The sequence below is a fragment of the Myxocyprinus asiaticus genome, chromosome 20 (assembly GCF_019703515.2).
Source record: "Myxocyprinus asiaticus isolate MX2 ecotype Aquarium Trade chromosome 20, UBuf_Myxa_2, whole genome shotgun sequence".
NCBI lineage: Eukaryota > Metazoa > Chordata > Actinopteri > Cypriniformes > Catostomidae > Myxocyprinus > Myxocyprinus asiaticus.
Window position 1 is genome coordinate 32,644,382 of NC_059363.1, and position 21,488 is coordinate 32,665,869.

The window sequence follows — 21,488 nt, forward strand, 5'->3', positions numbered from 1 at the left end:
CAACCCTACAGACCACTAGATTTATTGCCTTGTTTTCAACAAAACCTATACTGCAACTAGTGCTACACACGAGAGATGATGTTGCACTGCCGCCCTCTAGCGGCTGGTATTAGGAACACAGTATCAGCACGGTCGATTCAGCAGGCGCTGAACCGCTCAAACCTCCCAAACCTCCTGTCATGCTTTAAGGAGCGACACACACGCTAGCCGGACTGAACTGAGCCCAGCCCCACCTCAGGAGGAGGCTGTGCTCTCTCTAGGTGTCTGGACAGAAAGCAGATCGTATTCGGTCCATCTGATCATCACCAGGACGCCTAAAACTCCGTCTCAGCGTTATACAGCTACACGAGTCATGGAGACCAGACTGTCCTCCAGCTAGCTAACCGCTATCCCACCGGATCCAGAAAACATGCGCTAGACAGGTATTCATACTACTGCATCTGCTTTTTCAGTGTGTCCACTAGGAATAAAATAAGAGTAGAGGATTTCTGACATCCATCAGTTCCGCTTGAGATGATCTAAATGTAAAAGTAGGTAGAGTGCTAGCTTGTTTGTGTTGCTGTGAATGGGCTTTTTATGGCGGATTTCAGAGTCCTCTTGGGTTTGTAGTTTTGCTGTGTGTAAAAAAATAAAAATAAAAATGAACAAAAAACGGTCAGATATGACTGTAATTGTAGTCTGAAGTAATGGTACAGTTATAGTAAGATTTAATTCATAGCAGACACATGGGCTGTGCCTCTCAAACCTAGAGCTGCCTTCCTGGACAGCAGTGCTGGGCATCACATGCGTGTTCCTACGTGCGTTTCGGACGTTCGAACTTGCATATGACGCATCAAATGTTTGAATCGAACGCACTTGTGATGTATCTAATTATCGAATCGAATCTTCAAACTCGCACTATGATGCATCGAACGTTCGAACGCACTTGTGATGCTTCGAATGTTTAAATTCGCCTGTGATGCGGCTGATGTTTAATCCGAACCTTCGAACTCACCCTATGATGCATCGAATGGTCAAATCGAACGTTCGAACGCACTTATGATGCGTCTAATATTTGAATCGAATCTTCAAACTCACCCTATGATACATCGAATGTTCGAGCACACCTGTGGCGCTTCGAATGTGCCTGTGATGCATCTAATGCTCGAATCGATGAAAACTCACCCTATGATCCATTTAATGTTTGAATCAAATTTTTACCAAACCTGTGATGCTTCGAATGTTCGATCCGAACCTTCAAACTCCCCCTCTGATGCATCGAATGGTCAAATCGAACGTTCGAACGCACTTATGATGCGTCTAATATTTGAATCGAATATTCAAACTCACCCAATGATACGTCGAATGTTCGAGCACACCTGTGCCTTTGATGCATCTGATGTTCGAATTGAACCTTCACACTTTCCCTATGATGCATCGAAAGTTCAACTCGATGAAAACTCACGTTGAATGTTTGAATCAAATTCAAACCTGTGATGCTTCGAATGTTCGAATGCCCTTATGTTGCATCTTATGTTTGAATCAAACTCACCCTATGATGCACTGAATGTTTGAATAGAAAATTAGAACGCAGCTGTGATGTTTTTAGTGTTTGAATACACCTGTGATGCATCTAATTTTTGAATCAAACATTCAAACTCGCCTTAGGATGCATTTAATTTAAAATTGATTGTTCGAATGCACTTGTGATGCATCTAATGTTTGAAAATAAATAACATTTTGCACGCTCATAATTGTGGCACACATATAACTCCATAGCCGTGGAAATTTGCAGCCTAACCTGAGCATTACTTTGCCGAGGACTTGACTTTTGCAGCTATCCGCTATATTTATATTCATTGTTCAGTATTGGACACTTGCCGTTCTAATGTGACGCTCATAAAAAAAGGCTCTGATCTTTTCTCTTGGCTTCGATTTGACAGGAGTTGTGTAAAAAAATACTGTTTCCTGTTTTCGCTGGAGTGACAGTGCTGTCACATCTGGCCATCAGCAGCTGAAGATGCAGACCTTCCTGAGAGGCAGAAGAGTGGGCTACTGGCTCAGCGAGAAAAAGATGAAGAAACTCAATTTCTTGGCCTTCGCTGAGATGTGCAGGTGAGAGGGAACCTTCGATCCTTCCATCTTTCTGACCGGATCTCATCCAACATATGGTTCTGTGTAAGAGCACAGCAGGTTGCCTGTTTGCGTAGAGCAGTCATGAACTTGTGGTTGGCAGTTCATTCAAAACAGCAGGGTCTACTTTTGTTCCAACACTAATCTGTTGCTTGAAAGATAGCCATTACCCCTTTTGCAGATGGAGTTGTGTGAATAAAATGGCTTAAAGGCCTCCTTAGATATAGTGATGTTTCCTTCTTTGCAAGTATGTGAACATTGAACTGTGATTGAGAAAGATTTCAGGAAGGTTGCTTGAGGTTATGTTGAAGTATAAAGAATGGTTCCCCCAAAAATCAAAATTCTGTTATTATATACTGTACGCACCCATTTGACTTTCTACCATGGAAAACAAATGGTGAAAATATGACTCCTCTGCTGTAGGTTTTCTGAAGCCACACAATAGCAATTATGTGAGGAATAGGGCTAGGTGATATATTGAATATTCATGATATAATCGTGATGATTTTGCTAACGATATAAAATTAAGCAATATTGTGAAAATTGTAATAACTTGATTGTGCTTTTTATTTGACCATTAAGTTTAATAGCGCATCAGTAGATTCATTTCATGATTCTTCTGGGCCACACAGTTAATCAAATATGGCGATATGGTGGTGTGTGATTATTAAACTGCAAAAGGCTGCGATTAAAGACAGATACACATCGTCTGTATGCACTTCAGTATAAACCGTTGACGTGCTGTTCTGTGTATATGTGGGGCTCATGTTTTAATGCAGTTCACATGCATTGTGAAAGAAATGTACTGCAGGTTCAAGCATTCTCGCAATTCCAAACATTCTCGCAATTCCAAACATTAGGAACCACTACAAAATATACGAATCTACATAGGCAGCATAGTATAACAGAAAAGGAGGACATGAGAACATTTCACCAAATGTGGAACACTGTGTACTGTCAATTACACATTGCTCTTTCAGTGTCAAAATAAAAGCTCCAGATGAAGTTAAAGTAAATGCGACAGCAATTCAGTGTCAGAATAAAAGCTCCAGGTGAAGCTAAAGTAAATGTGACAGCAATTCAGTGTCAAAATAAAAGCTCCAGGTGAAGCTAAAGTAAATGCGACAGCAATTCAGTGTCAAAATAAAAGCTCCAGGTGAAGCTAAAGTAAATGCGACAGCAATTCAGTGTCAAAATAAAAGCTCCAGGTGAAGCTAAAGTAAATGCGACAGCAATTCAGTGTCAAAATAAAAGCTCCAGGTGAAGCTAAAGTAAATGTGACAGCAATTCAGTGTCAGAATAAAAGCTCCAGATGAAGTTAAAGTAAATGCGACAGCAATTCAGTGTCAGAATAAAAGCTCCAGGTGAAGCTAAAGTAAATGTGACAGCAATTCAGTGTCAAAATAAAAGCTCCAGGTGAAGCTAAAGTAAATGCGACAGCAATTCAGTGTCAAAATAAAAGCTCCAGGTGAAGCTAAAGTAAATGCGACAGCAATTCAGTGTCAAAATAAAAGCTCCAGGTGAAGCTGAAGTAAATGTGACAGCAATACAGTGTCAAAAGCTCCAGGTGAAGGTGAAGTAAATGTGACAGAAATGGATTACTTTTATATAAAACAAATCTAATCCTCAGAATAATAATGATAATTCAGTATTATATTATGATAATAACTGGGTCCCACAGTAATAATGTAGTATTATGCAATATACAACTGGGTTCCAAAACCAAGTCATTTTTGCACACCTTGTTTATTAACAAATTGTTTTTTACTAAAAATATATGAAAGGCAATAGTGCTTTTTATTAAGGTACTATATATCATTGTATATGGAATATAAATATAAAAGTTAATATCAGTGAAAATAATTAAATCTCATTCTCCCTTGTGTTCATTTAGTTATAAAAGTGTGGGAAACATGCCTTAATTTTTATTCAATGCCTTTAAAATATAGAATCTGCTTGGCTACAGTGGCTGTATGGATGAAATGATTGTTCCTCTGATTAAAAAACTAAAAAACTTTTTAGAGCAAATACATAATCATGGATATACACTGTATATTGAAAATCGTCAGTAGGCTGAAAAAGATCAAGATATAGTTTTTGTAGCCAGATCGCCCAGCCCTAGTGAGGAACAGACTGCAGTTTTAAGTCATTTTCAGTGAAGTGCTTACATTTCAGTCTGTTCCTTACACAATTGCTATAGTATGACTTCAGAAGATTTGGAATGTAGCACACAAGTTGTATGTACCATTTTTATGACGCTTTTTTGTCATTTTGAAACTTGACAGCTTGACAGCTCCGACTAGTCCTCTTTCACTTTCATTATATGGAAACTGTAGCCAGATATTCTTTTAAAGTACAGTTTTGTGTGACATGGAAGAAAGAAAGTCATGCAGGTTTGGAATGTGGGTGTGTAAATGATGCAATTTTCATTTTTGGGTGAACAATTTCTAAGAAAAGACACATATTAAAACATAGTGTTCCTTGTGGATGTGCTGTCAGAAATGGAACAACATAGTGTCTTTCGGATTTAAACCTTGCATTTAGTTAATTTGCTTTGAATTAAAAATGTTTTATGACTAATTGATTACTCTGAGCAGTAATAAAAAAAAAATGATTTCTTTAATTTAAATATGATAACTAAGTTTATAAATGAGAAATATATATTAAATGAGATGTTTTAAAAATAAATTAAGAGGCTATATTTAGGCCCAGAATATCATAGAGACATGGAGATGGGCTCTTTTGACCTGGTCTTGTAAGCAATGACCCAGAATACCTTAGCAACCACATAGCAACACCATTGCAACCACTCACAGCACCCTGGTGGTGAGTTTTGCACGGGCAAGAGCCATTTACATTTATCGTCATAAAAATCGAGTTTGGTCTGCTGTGTTTTACAAGAGTGCTTCTATATGTCGACAAAGATGTGTGTTACATACATTTGTTCTATCGCATCCATAATGTACATTATCAAACAGGCCTTTTGGCTCTTCAAAACTGGGCAATCTTTATAAATATCACTGTTTGCTGTGTGTTTCTTAAGTTGGTGTTTTGTTCCGCACTGAATGAATTTTGGCTAATGCACCTATCCGAACTATGGTACCCTAGAATGATTTTACATGGCACGTGTAAGTGAGCAGCCCTGCCACTGCTGTGTTTTTACACTGCCAACACGTTTCTTCTCTATGACTTTGAAATCGGGAAGATTGGCTTACTCATCATTAAGGGGTCCCAGGATAGCTCTTCAGCGGGGAAAGTGAGTGAGAGTTGGCATAGCAAAGCACTCTTGAAGAGAAGGGCTTGGACGCTGTGTTTGTATGGGCTGTGAAACTTGGGAGAACTGAATCGTTGGACCGGCAAAGGGTTAAGGTTACACAGGACTTTGTGTGCATAGTAAATGTGTGTAAAAGAGTGAAAGATTGTGTGTGTGAGTACTCGTTGCTTGTTGTGCCCCACTGTCTCTGTCTCCAGTTGAATGAACAATTGTGTAATGTGTGAAGTCTGTGTTGCATCGGATTTCCTTAGTAGCCTTAGAGAGAGTGTGTGTGTTGTGTTGTGTGAATGAGTAATTGTGTGACTGAGCTGGAGAAAGTGAAGGAAAGAGGGAAATGGACAATGTGATCAGTGTAAGCAGTGAGCTCTATCTGCCCATAAACAAAATCAATATACACTGCTGTTCAAAAGTTTGGGGTCACTTGACTGAAATGTTTCTCATGATGTTAAAAACCTTTTGATCTGAAGGCATATTCTTAAATATTTCAAATGAGTTTTATAGACAAAAATATAATTGTGCCACCATAATAATTGATTTCATTACAAAACTAAAATTGTATTAAAAGGTTTTTTTTTTTTTTTTTTTTTTTTTTTTTTTTTTTGTTGCGAAATTGATGACTTGGACCAAATAATAAAGAAAAGCAGCCAATAAGTGCCCAACATAGATGGGAACTCCTTCAATACTGTTTAAAAAGCATCCCAGGGTGATACCTCAAGAAGTTGGTTGAGAAAATGTCAGGAGTACATGTCTGCAAATTCTAGGCAAAGGGTGACTACTTTGAAGATGTTAAAATATAACACAGTTTTGAATTATTTTGGATTTTGTTTAGTCACAACATAATTCCCATAGTTCCATTTATGTTATTCCATAGTTTTGATGACTTTACTATTATTCTAAAATGTGAAAAAAATTAAATAAAAATAAAGAATAAGTAAGTGACCCTAAACTTTTGACCGGTAGTGTATATATTTTTGTTGGTTACGTTCACACCGCAGCAGAATTCTATAACCAATAGGCCTGCCTTAAATTCTCAGAACTCGCAACTGTTTTTTTGAGAGTTCCCTAAACTTGGGCTGTGTGTAGAGGATGACCAATAGTGGATTTTGTCAATACTATAACAAAGGTGGTGGAAAAGGTCGATAATTGATTAATTGGCTGATAGTTTTTATTTTTTTGGAAAAATGATTAATAGAATGTTAAAAAATTCCTTAGTCTTTCCTTACTATGACTGGCACAGACATGTAGGCTACATAATCAGAATTTTTTTTGTTGTTGTATAAAGCAGGATGTTTAACTATTAAAAAAAGCCGGAAACACACCAGGTACTCTTATTTTGAAATGACTGAGCAAGGTTTTTTACTGGGTAAATATGGTCTTTGGTCTTTTTGTGTCTGACGACTGACGTACACGGTTATCCTAAATGTAATTTTTGTTTATTTTTTTACATAATTGCAATTAATATTTAAGGTATGTAGTTCCATTTCATGTTTGTAATGAATATGGTTATTTTGATCATCTGAGCATCTAGAAATTTCTGAATTCAACATTGTTCATCAAGGTGCTGTGGGAAATCAAACTAACTTTACACCTTATTTTTATAGGGCTAGTTATAATATTCATGAGTAAACCACTTTACTGACTTGGGACTGTGCTTCTATATTGAAAATGTTTTCTGCTTCATAACAGATATTGTTTTCCTTTTATTGGACTGTTAATGATTTAAGAATCATTGTGATTCTAGGAATATCTGAAGCCAAACCAGGCCAATTTGTTTCCCAATCTGAAACATCAGAGCACGAAATTAATAAATTAATAAAATATTACACATGACTTTGTTCATAGTTTATAAAGGTCCAGACTTGTATTCTATATTGTACTTGCCCTTATGTTTACCATAGTTCTTTCATTGTTTAACAGTTGCGTTTGTAATGCCATAATCACAAGAAAGACCACGGCTGGCAGTGGATAGATAGTCTTTCTTAAAAAATAAACTGTTTATTTTTCATGAAAAAGAATAGCCTAAACACATTTAAAAACGTAACTTTTTTTTATTTTTATTTTTTTTATACAGCTGCCTCAGTTGTAAAGAAAAATTCATTACATGTTGATATATTAATGTGAAAAGTTGTAATAGATGCTGTTGCTGTTTTCTCTTTCCCTCGCAGTTCTGTTTAGAATATCGGGGCTGTCTAACCATTTGAAATGGTTGAATTACTCCATAGCGCTATAAAATATCGAGGGAAGCCCATTTTAATCGCACATGTGATCTGCTCTGCACTGTCCTGTCACTGGAGCATGCATATCAAGGGATGGCCGGTTGACACGCGTGCACCGGCGTGCTCCAGAGATACAGGAGGACAGAGCAGAGTGCATCACTTGCGCGAGTGATTGTAGGTTGATCGTGCAACATGCACGCGAAACCAGTCTTCAGTCACACCGCGCACATCTGCTTTCCACACGAGAAGCATATTTAGTGCCGAAACCAAGTTGAAAATCATAAATTTGCTCTCAAAGTGTTCAGTGCAGCTAGGAAAAGCCTACTGAGACTTGACTCTGTTACAGTGTTCTGTAATTAAGTAGACTAGTGTGTGTGTGTATATATATATATAGATATATAGATAATGCCTATATATTCACTCAGTAAAGGGCTGTATATACAGTTGAAGTCAGAAGTTTACATACACCTTAGCCATATACATTTAAACTCAGTTTTTCACAATTCCTGACATTTAATCGTAGAAAACATTCCCTGTCTTAGGTCAGTTAGGATCACTACTTTATTTTAAGAATGTGAAATGTCAGAATAATAGTAGAGAGAATTGATTTATTTCAGCTTTTATTTTTTTCATCAGGGTCAGAAGTTTACATACACTTTGTTAGTATTTGGTAGCATTGCCTTTAAATTGTTTAACTTGTGTCAAGTTTTGGGTAGCTTTCCACAAGCTTCTCACAATAAGTTGCTGGAATTTTGGCCTATTCCTCCAGACAGAACTGGTGTAACCGAGTCAGGTTTGTAGGCCTCCTTGCTCGCACACGCTTTTGCAGTTCTGCCCACAAATCGGATTGAGGTCAGGACTTTGTGATGGCCAATAAAATACCTTGACTTTGTTGTCCTTAAGCCATTTTGCCACAACTTTGGAGGTATGCTTGTGGTCATTGTCCATTTGGAAGACCCATTTGCGACCGAGCTTTAACTTTCTGGCTGATGTCTTGAGATGATGGTTCAATATATCCACAATTTTCCATCCTCATGATGCCATCTATTTTGTGAAGTGCACCAGTCCCTCCTGCAGCAAAGCACCCCCACAACATGATGCTGCCACCCCCAAGCTTCACGGTTGGGATGGCGTTCTTTGGCTTGCAAGCCTCACCCTTTTTCCTCCAAACATAACGATGGTCATTATGGCCAAACAGTTAAATTTGTTTCATCAGACCAGAGGACATTTAGCCAGAAAGTAAGATCTTTGTCCCCATGTGCACTTGCAAACTGTAGTCTGGATTTTTTATGGTGGTTTTGGAGCCGTGGCTTCTTCCTTGCTGAGCAGCCTTTCAGGTTATGTTGATATAGGACTCCTTTTACTGTGGATATAGATACTTGTCTACCTGATTCCTCCAGCATCTTCACAAGGTTCTTTGCTGTTGTTCTGGGATTGATTTGCACTTTTCGCACCAAACTACGTTCATCTCTAGGAAACAGAATGTGTCTCGTTCCTTAGCAGTATGATGGCTGCGTGGTCCCATGGTTTTTATACTTGGGTACTGTTGTTTGTACAGATGAACTTGGTACCTTCAGGTGTTTGGAAATTGCTCCCAAGGATGAACCAGACTTGTGGAGGTCCACAATTTGTTTTTGGCAGATTTCTTTTGATTTTTCCATGATGTCAAGCAAAGAGGCACCGAGTTTGAAGGTAGGCCTTAAAATACATCCAAAGAAGCTAAATTAAGCTTGACATTTCCTGTAATTTTCCAAGCTGCTTAAGAGCACAGTTAACTTAGTGTATGTAAACTTCTGACCCACTGGAATTGTGATATAGTCAATTAAAAGTGAAACTTTTTCATGTGGAAATCTGTCTTTAAACAATTGTTGGAAAAATGACTCATGTTATGCACAAAGCAGATGTCCTAATTGGTTGTAAAAACTATAGTTTGCTAATATGAAATTTGTGGAGTGGTTAAAAAATTAGTTTCAATGACTTCAACCTAAGTGTATGTAAACTTCTTCAAGACTTCAACTGTGTGTGTGTGTGTGTGTGTGTGTGTGTGTGTGTGTGTGTGTGTATATATATATATATCACAATATGAGGTTTAATGAGGAATAAGGTTTTTTATTATTCACAAGATATGACATTGGATACACGACATGTGCTGATGGGACATTTCCATTTTTCTTAGCATGCCCTCGCTTTAATTTAGAAAACTTGACTATATAATCAAAATAACAAAATATTTATTGAAGTGAGGATAGAAATATGGATGAATTACTATATTATACTGTAGAAAACAGTTCTAGCTGTAGAATCCTATAGTGCCAGTCACAGAGGAACATGGAGTAATAATAAAAACTATTGGCAACAATCGGTTAGTGTTGTCAGGATACCAAGCTTTCAGTAGTCGTTACCAATACCAGTGAAATGTCACTGTTTTCAATACCAGTTTCGAGGCCGCAGCTTGCTAATATGGTAACATGCTAAAATGGTTATGTGCTATTGAACAAACTCCTTTAGCCTATGTATAAATTTAAATTTCATTGTAAACAATAAATTAAAAGAAATACACGTGTCCTTCAAGTGTTTCTCAATTAAGTATGCATTGCTTGAGTCTGTTTAAATTGGGCCTACTTAAAATCTGTTATTTTTCCCAAATCCTGTTTTCCTTTTTTTTTTCTTTTTTTTTTTTTTTCGGAATTCCATGTTTTAAAGTTTAGTTTAATTTCATCATCAAAATGGTGTCTAATCAAATTAACTCTTAACTTTTAACAAGTGAAAATGTAACAATTACTTATCATCATACGATTGCATTTTTTTAAAACAAACTTTTATTCAGTAAAACATCACTCTTGTTATATATTGCTTAAAGTTTATACAGTGGTGTGAAAAAGTGTTTGCCCCCTTCCTGATTTCTTATTTTTTTGCATGTTTGTCACACTTAAATGTTTCAGATCATCAAACAAGTTTAAATATTAGTCAAAGATAACACAAGTAAACACAAAATGCAGTTTTTAAATGAAGGTTGTTATTATTAAGGGAAAACAAAATCCAAACCTGCATGGCCCTGTGTGAAAGTGTTTGCCCCACCTGTTAAAACATAACTTAACTGTGGTTTATCACACCCGAGTTCAATTTCTCTAGCCACACCCAGGCCTGATTACTGCCACACCTGTTCTCAATCAAGAAATCACTTAAATAGGACCTGCCTGACAAAGTGAAGTAGACCAAAAGATCATCAAAAGCTAGACATCATGCCGAGATCCAAAGAAATTCAGGAACAAATGAGAAAGAAAGTAATTGAGATCTATCAGTCTGGAAAAGGTTATAAAGCCATTTCTAAAGCTTTGGGACTCCAGAGAACCACAGTGAGAGCCATTATCCACAAATGGCAAAAACATGGAACAGTGGTGAACCTTCCCAGGAGTGGCCGGCCGACCGACCAGAATTACCCCAAGAGCGCAGCGACGACTCATCCAAGAGGTCACAAAAGACCCCACAGCAACATCCAAAGAACTGCAGGCCTCACTTGCCTCAGTTCAGGTCAGTGTTCATGACTCCACCATAAGAAAGAGACTGGGCAAAAATGGCCTGCATGGCAGAGTTCCAAGACGAAAACCACTGCTGAGCAAAAAGAACATTAAGGCTCGTCTCATTTTTGCCAGAAAACATCTTGATGATCCCCAAGACTTTTGGGAAAATACTCTGTGGACTGACAAGACAAAAGTTGAACTTTTTGGAAGGTGTGTGTCCCATTACATCTGGCGTAAAAGTAACACCACATTTCAGAAAAAGAACATCATACCGACAGTAAAATATGGTGGTGGTAGTGTGATGGTCTGGGGCTGTTTTGCTGCTTCAGGACCTGGAAGACTTGCTGTGATAAGTGGAACCATGAATTCTGCTGACTACCAAAAAATCCTGAAGGAGAATGTCCGGCCATCTGTTCGTGACCAAAACACCAGCAAGTCCACCTCTGAATGGCTGAAGAAAAACAAAATGAAGACTTTGGAGTGGCCTAGTCAAAGTCCTGACCTGAATCCTATTGAGGTGCTGTGGCATGACCTTAAAAAGGCAGTTCATGCTCGAAAACCCTCCAATGTGGCTGAATTACAACAATTCTGCAAAGATGAGTGGGCCAAAATTCCTCCACAGCGCTGTAAAAGACTCATTGCAAGTTATCGCAAACGCTTGATTGCAGTTGTTGCTGCTAAGGGTTGCCCAACCAGATATTAGGTTTAGGGGGCAATTACTTTTTCACACAGGGCCATGTAGGTTTGGATTTTGTTTTCCCTTAATAATAACAACCTTCATTTAAAAACTGCATTTTGTGTTTACTTGTGTTATCTTTGACTAATATTTAAACTTGTTTGATGATCTGAAACATTTAAGTGTGACAAACATGCAAAAAAATAAGAAATCAGGAAGGGGGCAAACACTTTTTCACACCACTGTAAGTAATTAACAGCATTAGCTGTTATGAATTTCTTTCATATGAATATCTGTTATATGTAGCTGAAAAAAACTTGACATTATAACTGAAATATGCCCATATGTATCAGAATCATGTCGAAATCGAATCGAAAGCTTGTCAATCCAAATGTGGAAATCCATATTAGTACCCAGACGTACTCCGCAATTATTTGCTACAATTTAGTTGCTATCATTAAATAGCTCACCTGAATGTACTTTTAAAGTGGTCATGACATGAGGAATCACAATTTCCTTGATCTTTTGACATATAAGAGGTCATTGTACTATAAAAACATGCTGTAAGTTTCAGAACTGAAAACTTCCTCCTTAATAGAAAAAAATGGCATTTATTTAAACCAAGCTCCAGAAATGGCTGTTTGGAACTTGTGACGTCACAAGGACCAAATACATCTGCATAGGACTGCCTCTTCATCAAGACATCAATGCATTTTTCGTCATTGCACCCTTGGCCCCACCCACTGGTGCTCACAGTCAGTCACCGTTGAAGAAGAGAGAGGGCCTGTGATGGGAGATTCATCCAAAGGAGACTTCCACAGTACACCTTCATGCTCTTATCTGGATTTAAATGTTTTTCTACATAAACCTGCACTAGATGAGTGGCTTTGACCATTATCATACATCTTGCGCCGCTTTTAAAAGACACCATGTCAAGTTATTACTCTAAAAAGGAGACCTCCATTGTGTTTCATCTTGCTGTTTGTTTGCTCTCTTGCTGTTGTGCTGTTCTGAAGGCGTCCTGGACCGTTTTTGCACCCATCTGTGCTAATTTGAATTGTTAGTCTTTTGTACACATGCACAGTATGGATGTCTTTGATTTTTTAGATGCGTTTCCGGCGATGTGCACCACATTTTAAGAGCGGAACAATCGCAACTTTTAAAAATGTTAGTCTCATTCTGCTGTGGCCACTGAATAGGAGAAACACATGCAGTTGTGTGTGTAAACAAACACGGAAGATGTGTTAGATGTCGCTCCTGTGAAGACCAGTGTCTCTGCTTTGGACTGTTGAAGCACCCAACATCACTGTGGATTTTTGTTACGTTTGCGTATTCAGAACATTTTGTCATGGATTGTATGTTTTTGGCTCAGATCAGAGTGGATTGCTTGTGAACCAGTCACAATTTGATTCAAGCTAGTGCCATAAAGTTGGCTTGATGTTGGACGTTCAATATTCAGAAATAGTCGCAAATTTAGGGACCATCTCTAAAGTTACATACAACATTCATGTACACATTTCTAACTTCAGTAGCATTTGAAGCATATCATCTACAGTCACAAAACCAACTCCAAAGTGTTCATCTAGGTGTCAGCAATAATGCATACCTTTTAAATTTTTTATATCTATTAAAATAAATTGTCAAATCATATGTAAAAATTGCATTGTATATCACTACTGTATAGGCTCATACACAAAATATACCATAATTTGAAACTCAATAGCATTTGAAGAGAATGACTTAGTCATACAACCAACTCCAAAGTGTTCATCAAGGTGTCAGCAATGATGCACACCTTTTAAATTTTTTATATCTATTAAAATAAATCATCACAGACTGTGGAAACTTAACACTGGACTTCAAGCAACTTGGGCTATGAGCTTCTCCACCCTTCCTCCAGACTCTAGGACCTTGGTTTCCAAATGAAATACAAAACTTGCTCTCATCTGAAAAGAGGATTTTGGAACACTGGGCAATGGTCCAGTTCTTCTTCTCCTTAGCCCAGGTAAGACGCCTCTGACGTTGTCTGTGGTTCAGGAGTGGCTTAACAAGAGGAATACGACAACTGTAGCCAAATTCCTTGACATGTCTGTGTGTGGTGGCTCTTGATGCCTTGACCCCAGCCTCAGTCCATTCCTTGTGAAGTTCACCCAAATTCTTGAATCGATTTTGCTTGACAATCATAAGGCTGCGGTTCTCTCTGTTGGTTGTGCATCTTTTTCTTCCACACTTTTTCCTTCCACTCAACTTTCTGTTAACATGCTTGGATACAACACTCTGTGAACAGCCAGCTTCTTTGGCAATGAATGTTTGTGGCTTACCCTCCTTGTGAGGGGTGTCAATGATTGTCTTCTGGACAACTGTCAGATCAGCAGTCTTCCCCATGATTGTGTAGCCTAGTGAACCAAACTGAGAGACCATTTTGAAGGCTCAGGAAACCTTTGCAGGTGTTTTGATTTGATTAGCTGATTGGCATGTCAAAATATTCTAATTTTTTGAGATAGTGAATTGGTGGGTTTTTGTTAAATTTGAGCCAAAATCATCACAATTAAAAGAACCAAAGACTTAAACTACTTAAGTCTGTGTGCATTGAATTTATTTAATACGAGTTTCACAATTTGAGTTGAATTACTGAAATAAATGAACTTTTCCACGACATTCTAATTTATTGAGATGCACCTGTATATCACCTCCTCAAATGCTGCAACCTCACTCATCTTCCCGCACCACTCCCGAAACGAGGGTGCCCCAGCCGTCTTCCACCCCCTGAGAATTAGTCGCCTGGTCACCATAACTCCGGCCAGGACCCAACCTCTCAAATGGCTATCCCCAAAATTAATGACCTCCCCATCACCCAAAATGCAGAGTCTGTGGCAAAATGAAAACCGTGTGTCCAAATATCACACACAAATCCCTGAATCTTCAACCAAAATTCCTGTATTTTAACACATCCCCAAAAAACATGGGTTGTGTCCCCGTCTTCTGATTGGCATCGCCAGCAGGTGGGTGTGTCTTTAAGACCAAGTCTATACAATCTAGAGAGTGTCCAATATAATCAATTCAAAATCTTAAATTGCATCAGACGGACTCTTGAATCTCTAGATGTAGACTTGACGTTTTTTTAGAGTCTTAGCCCACACTCCTCCAATACCAAATTTAAATCTCTCTCTCCCATAATCTCTTAAGAGAAGTTGAAGCTCCATCCCCTAGACAGGGAGTAATACACTGATGCCTCATGACCTTTTCCAAAAGCAGTAATCACCACTTCTAGAATATCTGCCCTTTTAGGTGGGTGTATGCTACTCCCAAAATTAGTACAGAGCAGGTGGCACAGCTGTAAGTACCTGAAGAATTGAGATCTAGGAATCCTGAAATGTTGGACCAAATTTTCAAAAGATCTCAACCCACCACTCTCATTTAGGTCACCGAGTGTATTAACACCCCTCACAATCCACTCTGACCAGCAGAAAGGGGAATCACCCATACGCAACTTTGGGTTTAGCCATATGCTCGAGGCAACATTTAAATAAATGTCTGAATTAAACACTCTGGACATTTTTGTCCATAGCGCGTGCAGATGCGAGATGACGGGGTGTGACTTAACTTCTCCAATTAGTATAATAGAAAGGCTTTGTAATAATAAAATAGGGGCAATAACTTCCTGTTCAATCCCAAACCAGGGAGGGGCTCTCTCAGATGGAAGTGACCAATGAGCTAAATGTCTGAGACGAAATGCATAATAATAAAACAAAATCTTGGGTAGGCCTAGCCCACCTTTGTCAATTGGCCTATGTAACTTGTTGAAATGTAACCTGGGACGCTTTCCATTCCAAATGAAGGACTTCGCTATACTATCAGATTGTTTAAAATAAGAGAGTGGGACATCTACAGGGGGAGATTGTAGTAGGTAGTTGAATTCTGGAATACAATTCATTTAATAACATTAACCTTCCCAATCATCGATAAGTGTAATGAAGCCCACCTACTCACGTCACTCGAACCTTTTTATTAAAGGGTCAAAATTAACTCTGACTAAATCACATAATTTTGCTGGGAATAAAATGCTCAAATACTTAATGCCCTGTTTGGGCCATTGAAAGGCGCCCAGCTGAAAGGCCGATACTTGGCAGTACGCTAAAGCTTCGGATTTAGACCATTTAACTCTGTATCCCCAAAATTTAGAAAAGGAATTAATAATTCTGTGGAGGCAAGGCTTAGATCTAGTGGGGTCGGAGACGAATAATAAAATATAATCTGCGTAAAGTAAAAGCTTATGAGGCCAACACCTCCCGCAGTCAACCCTGGAAAATCATCCTCCTTTCTTATCGTGGCTGCTAATGGTTCCAGGGCAAGACAGAACAATAATGGGGAAAGATTGCCCCTATCCAGAGTAAAATAATCTGAAATTAATCCATTTGTTTGTTCCGCTGCTACAGGGTGTCTATAAAGTAACTTAATCCATCCAATAAAAGTATTTCCGAACCCATATATTTCTAAAATCTTTCTACCATATCAACGCTTTTTTGGCATCAAGTGAGATGGCAGTGACCGGAGTCTGATCATTCGCCACTGACCACATGATATTAATGAGACGCCTAATGTTGTCAGAAGAGCTGCGGCCCAGAATAAACCCCACCTGATCTATATGTATAAGAGAACATAAGTTTTTGCCAAAATCTTTACATCTAGCTTGATCAGGGAAATTGGATGTTAACTTTTACACTCGCTTGGATCTTTGTGCTTTTTAAGAATCAGACTGATCCGGGCTTGTGTCATGGTTGGCGGAAGCTTTCCATTCTTTAATGATTCCGAGTAAACTTCTAACGTAAGTGGAGCCAATTCTGTAGCATAAGATCTAAAAAATTCAGTGGCAAAGCCATCTGGCCCCGGAGCCTTGCCTGTAGGCAGGGCCTTAATTACCTTGTCAAGCTCCTCCAACGTTATCTCAGAATCAAAAGAATTTTTTTGTTCAGTCTTCAGTTTAGGAAGTTCTAATGGTTCCACAAAATTTCTAATATCTTCATCAGTAGACGAAGACGTGGAACTATAAAGATCATGATAGAATTCTTTAAAAGCATTATTAATATCAATGGCTGGGTAGATATGAATGGTATGGTATGAGGGAATGGTAGATAAAGACTCTCTCTGCTTTATATATCTAGCCAAAAGCTTCCCTGCTTTGTTCCCTGACTCAAAGTCTTGCCCTGAATAACCAAAACTCCAACTTCCGCAGCAAAATAGTATTATATCTGTATTTCAAACGAGTCAATTCTCTGAGACCATCAGACGAAATTTGGTGCTTCAGCTCTGCCTCTGCACTTTTAATGTTCTCTTCCAACTCCACAAGTTCTCGTGCTTTGGATTTTTTGGTGAATGAGGCATACTGTATGATCCGGCCCCTAAGAACCACCTTAAGTGCCTCCCAAGCCACACCCACAGAGGATACTGAGGACCAGTTGGTCTCCATATAAACAGTGATTTCAGTCTTTAACATTTGTTGAAAATCAGGATTTTGCAAAAGGGATACATTAAAGCGCCAACTATATGATTTCTTTTTCTCCGTATGTGGCAACACCTCTAAACTCACAAGGGCGTGATCTGAGACTAAGATATTTCCAATTGAGCAATCAACAACAGATGAAATGAGGGACTTAGATATATAAAAAAAAATCTATTCTAGAATAAATCTTATGGACTGAAAAAAATTTATAGTCCCTACCAGATGGGTTCAAAAGTCTCCAAATAATCTTAAGACCAAGATTTTTACACATCCTGTGAGGTGCCACTGTTGCGACACTTTTGCTTCACTATGATCAAGGACTGAGTCCATCAAAAGATTAAAGTCTCCTCCCAATATTATATCATGAGGGGTGCCAGCAGCTTGCAACATCCCTTCAAGTTCTATAAAAAAGCCCTGATCATCAGCGTTAGGTGCGTAAATATTAGCCAAAATCAACCTTTGTCCCTGAATTTCTCCTAAAACAATAATGACTCTTCCTAATTTATCTTTAATCTGTTTGAGACATTTGAATTGTAGATGTTTATTTATTAGTATAATGACTCCCCTGCTCTTACTTGAGCCAGCACTAAAGAAAACATGCCCACCCCATATCTTCCCAAATTTTTCAGCTTCCTGCAGTGAAAGATGTATTTCTTGAAGAAACACTATATCATATTTCTTACGCTTAAGAAATTACCTTCCTTCTTTTTATGGGGTGCCTCAACCCATTCACATTCCATGTGGAGAGAGATAATCCACTCATATTAACATTTGACATATTGATATAATAAAAACAATTAAAAAAATTGTGTGTCAGAAACAAGATTATACAGACCACATTTCCCATTACTGCATCAATCAAACCCCGAACTTCCACCCGAACAAAACAAGCAGAAAAAAGAAAAACGTGCGCATTAACCCCGCGCACGACAGTGCCAACTGGTGTCCATCCCTCAAATCTCAAAAGGTCCATGTACGCCTACAAGAGCCCCCGCGACAACTTTGCCATCAGATTGCTCAAGTCCGGTGCTTCTGCACAAATTTTGTGAGGCAAAGTTACATAACAGAAAATACTTTGTAAAACAGACCCCAGCCAACAGGCAGAGTAAACACAAAGAACATGTAGATTAATTCACAGAACTGTCTCGAAGGTGTGTTCCTCCACAAAACAAACTCCAGCTGATATAAAGCCGTTCAGTTTCCTCGGACAGACAAACAATTGTTCAGTGAGCCGGCTGTTATGAGTGCAGCAGATGACATAATCATTCCAGTGTTCCTTAAAAATACTCCACAAAGCAAACTCCAGCCAACAGGAGGCATAAGCACAAAGAATGAACAGATTCATCCACAACTGTCCCAAAGCAGTGTTATTCCACAAAACAAGCTCCAGCTGCTAGGCGGAACCAGCACAAAAAGAAACAACAGGCATCCCGGTTCCTCGGATGATCAAGAGCCAAACTCTAACTTAAAAAAAAAAAAAAAATTTACACCATGACTTACTCAGCCTGTCACCTTTATAAAAGATGTCCTATATGTGAGCATGTAGATATTTTGCAATCATCCATGGTGTCCATTCTCAATCTGGCTGAGAACTTCAGTGCAAAAAACGATCTTATGTCAATTCAAAAGTTTCTTGAAGGAAGTGTCATTCCACAAAACAAACTCCAGCCGCTAGGCAGAGCCAACGCAAAAAGAAACAAAAATGGCGCCCAGCTTCCTCAGACAATCGAGTCACTGAACAGCGAGTCAGTCCACTAATATAAGAAACATCAAGTGGCTTACTCACTCCAATGTATTTATGAAGGTGAGTGCCTGTTTTGGACATGTAAATACTTTGCTGCCATCCTCGGTGTCTATTCTCAGTTTGGCCGGGAACATCAGTGCAAAAGCGATCTTCCGTTGATGTAAGAGTTTCTTACATTCCTTGAACGTATCGCGTTTGTCTCTTGTCGAATTCGCAAAGTCCGGGAACAAGAAAATATTGCGATTCTTCCAAGAAAGCTTTCCTTTGCTCTTTGCCTGGCGCAACACAAGATCTTTATCGGATGATCTCAGAAATTTGGCCAGAATTGATCGGGGCCTGTCTCCCTCAGCCGATCTCTGAGCCGGGACTCTGTGAGCTCGCTCGATTTCCAGTTTATGGCCTGTTATGTCGAGCAGACTCGGGAAGAGCTTGTTCCATCGGCGAAAAATTCCAGTTTTTGCAAAAATGTGTTCCAAGTCTGTTTTGGACACGGGCGGATAATTCCCTTTCCAACGACTCCAGATAATCGATTAGTTTCTCAATATCTGCGACTCTTGTGACCAACTCAGAGAATTTTGTTTCCATAGCCGTAATCGATCGATGTATTACAGCGAGATCCTCCAAGTCAGCAACAACCTCCATCAGCATCACCAAGATGTTGGACAGTTGACGCTGGATTTCATCTCCCGACGTGCCATCCAAATCGAGTCCCCAGCTCGCAGGGCCGCCAGAGACCTCAGCTTGAACACGTAAGTGTCTTTTAATGTCTCCGGAGTCTGAGGATTCAGGAACTGGATTTTATTTCTGACAGCTGGACACCAGATAACAGCCTTTGGACTCAGTCTGACATAGAAAGGCATGCCACATGGAACCACCTCTTGCAGCGATGACATTAAATCTGAAAATAATAATAATAATTTTATCAAATTGCCCAATAATCACTCTCTCACTCAGTCAGTCAGTCACTCACTCACTCACTCACTCATTCACTCACACTCACACATACATATAAAAAAAAAAAACACATACATCTAAATCCATAAATCAGATTCATTATTTAAGGTCACTGTTAGAATACTAGGGCTGCCCCGGACCAAAGATTTTCCTAGTTGACTAGTAGGCGTTAATTTAAACAATTAGTCGACTAGTCGCACGTTTATGATATTAATTTAATTACTTAGATATATTGGGGTGCATCAGAAAATGGTTTGAGTTCCAGGGCTGTGAAAGAATGTTATAAGTAACATTGCTAACACTGTTCTACATTACAGAGAAATACTAAACCGTAATAATGAGCCTTTAAAATAGAAATTTTACAAGTGCACACACGAAGCGAGCCGCAAGGACATCGGCAAAAGCAGGAATGATTCTGAATGTGGTGTTGGAAAAACCAGCAAGGTCCAAGCATTTTGTTAATTTATAGAGAGAAATGCACATTAGGGTTGTGCCGAAAGACGATGATCTCGGGGATCGACGATGTTCAGAGTGATCGCCAATAGCTGATGCTCGTTTTCCCATTAATGTAGTATTATTATTATTATTATTATTATTATTATTAAGCTATTATTATCAAATTAATATTACAAACAATTTGCCCATAGATACAGACACACACTTGAAGAAACACACTTTATTATATTATTAAGAACAGATGACAGAAAAGTGTCTATGCGCATGTATGACACGCTGTTTGTACGGAGGCGTGCAGTCTCGTGGAATGCGCATCTAAAAAGGTTCTCACTCTTTGTTTCTGTCTTGCGATTTTTTTGTTTTGTTGCAAGAACAGTATCGTCTGAGTGCTGCAAATGACCTCCGATATCTCAGCTCAGGAGGTGTTTTGAGTTCAGTTCGCTTCATTTCCACAGAGCAGTTCATTGTGACCGCTCTGCGGCCAAAACATCTGTGATTAAAACATAAAATAATACAAAAACACGTTCACCTCGAACCATGATTCATATTTCAGTGAGTATTATCATCATTATAATTATTATTTTTACATTTAGAATTGTTTTTATTTCTTCATTTGTGCAATTAATTTTCCGCCTGCATGTTTAGACAGATACTTACCTGACGGTAAATGGAAAGGTGTGTGTGTGTGTGTGTGTATCTATATATATATATATATATATATATATATATATATATGTATCAGCTTTTCCGTTTCGTTTGGAGTGCAATTTGAATTTAGAAATGTATTTGATTTAAGTTAAATTAATAATTTAATTTTCAATACGAAATCACTAAAGCAAGAATATTCACCGATCCTTCAGCCCAGGGGTTGCCGATGTAATTGGATATATCGAGATATATATCGTGAAGGAGGGAACAAAACAAATGTATTCACACACATGATGTATTTTCCCGGATAACGAAATACCCGACCGGTTGAGAATGCACAGATGAAGTAGGTTAGTTTCCAGAGAGATGTTGCCCTTCACACCTGTT

General features: G+C 38.6%; 1 protein-coding gene across 2 annotated transcripts in view; it reads left to right on the forward strand.

The window, feature by feature from the left end:
* The first annotated feature begins 124 nt into the window (after positions 1-124).
* Positions 125-21,488, forward strand: part of LOC127411334 (inositol-tetrakisphosphate 1-kinase-like) — an 86,510-nt gene continuing 65,146 nt past the window's right edge. Inside the window, exons 1-2 of one of the 2 annotated variants that reach the window (XM_051646847.1) lie at positions 125-422; positions 1,923-2,094. In XM_051646847.1, coding sequence (XP_051502807.1) covers positions 2,000-2,094 — 95 coding nt within the window. In that variant the 5' untranslated portion in view covers positions 125-422; positions 1,923-1,999. Of the gene's footprint in view, positions 423-1,922; positions 2,095-19,656; positions 19,793-21,488 lie in introns of those variants that run through there. The other variant, XM_051646849.1, reaches the window with a different exon arrangement.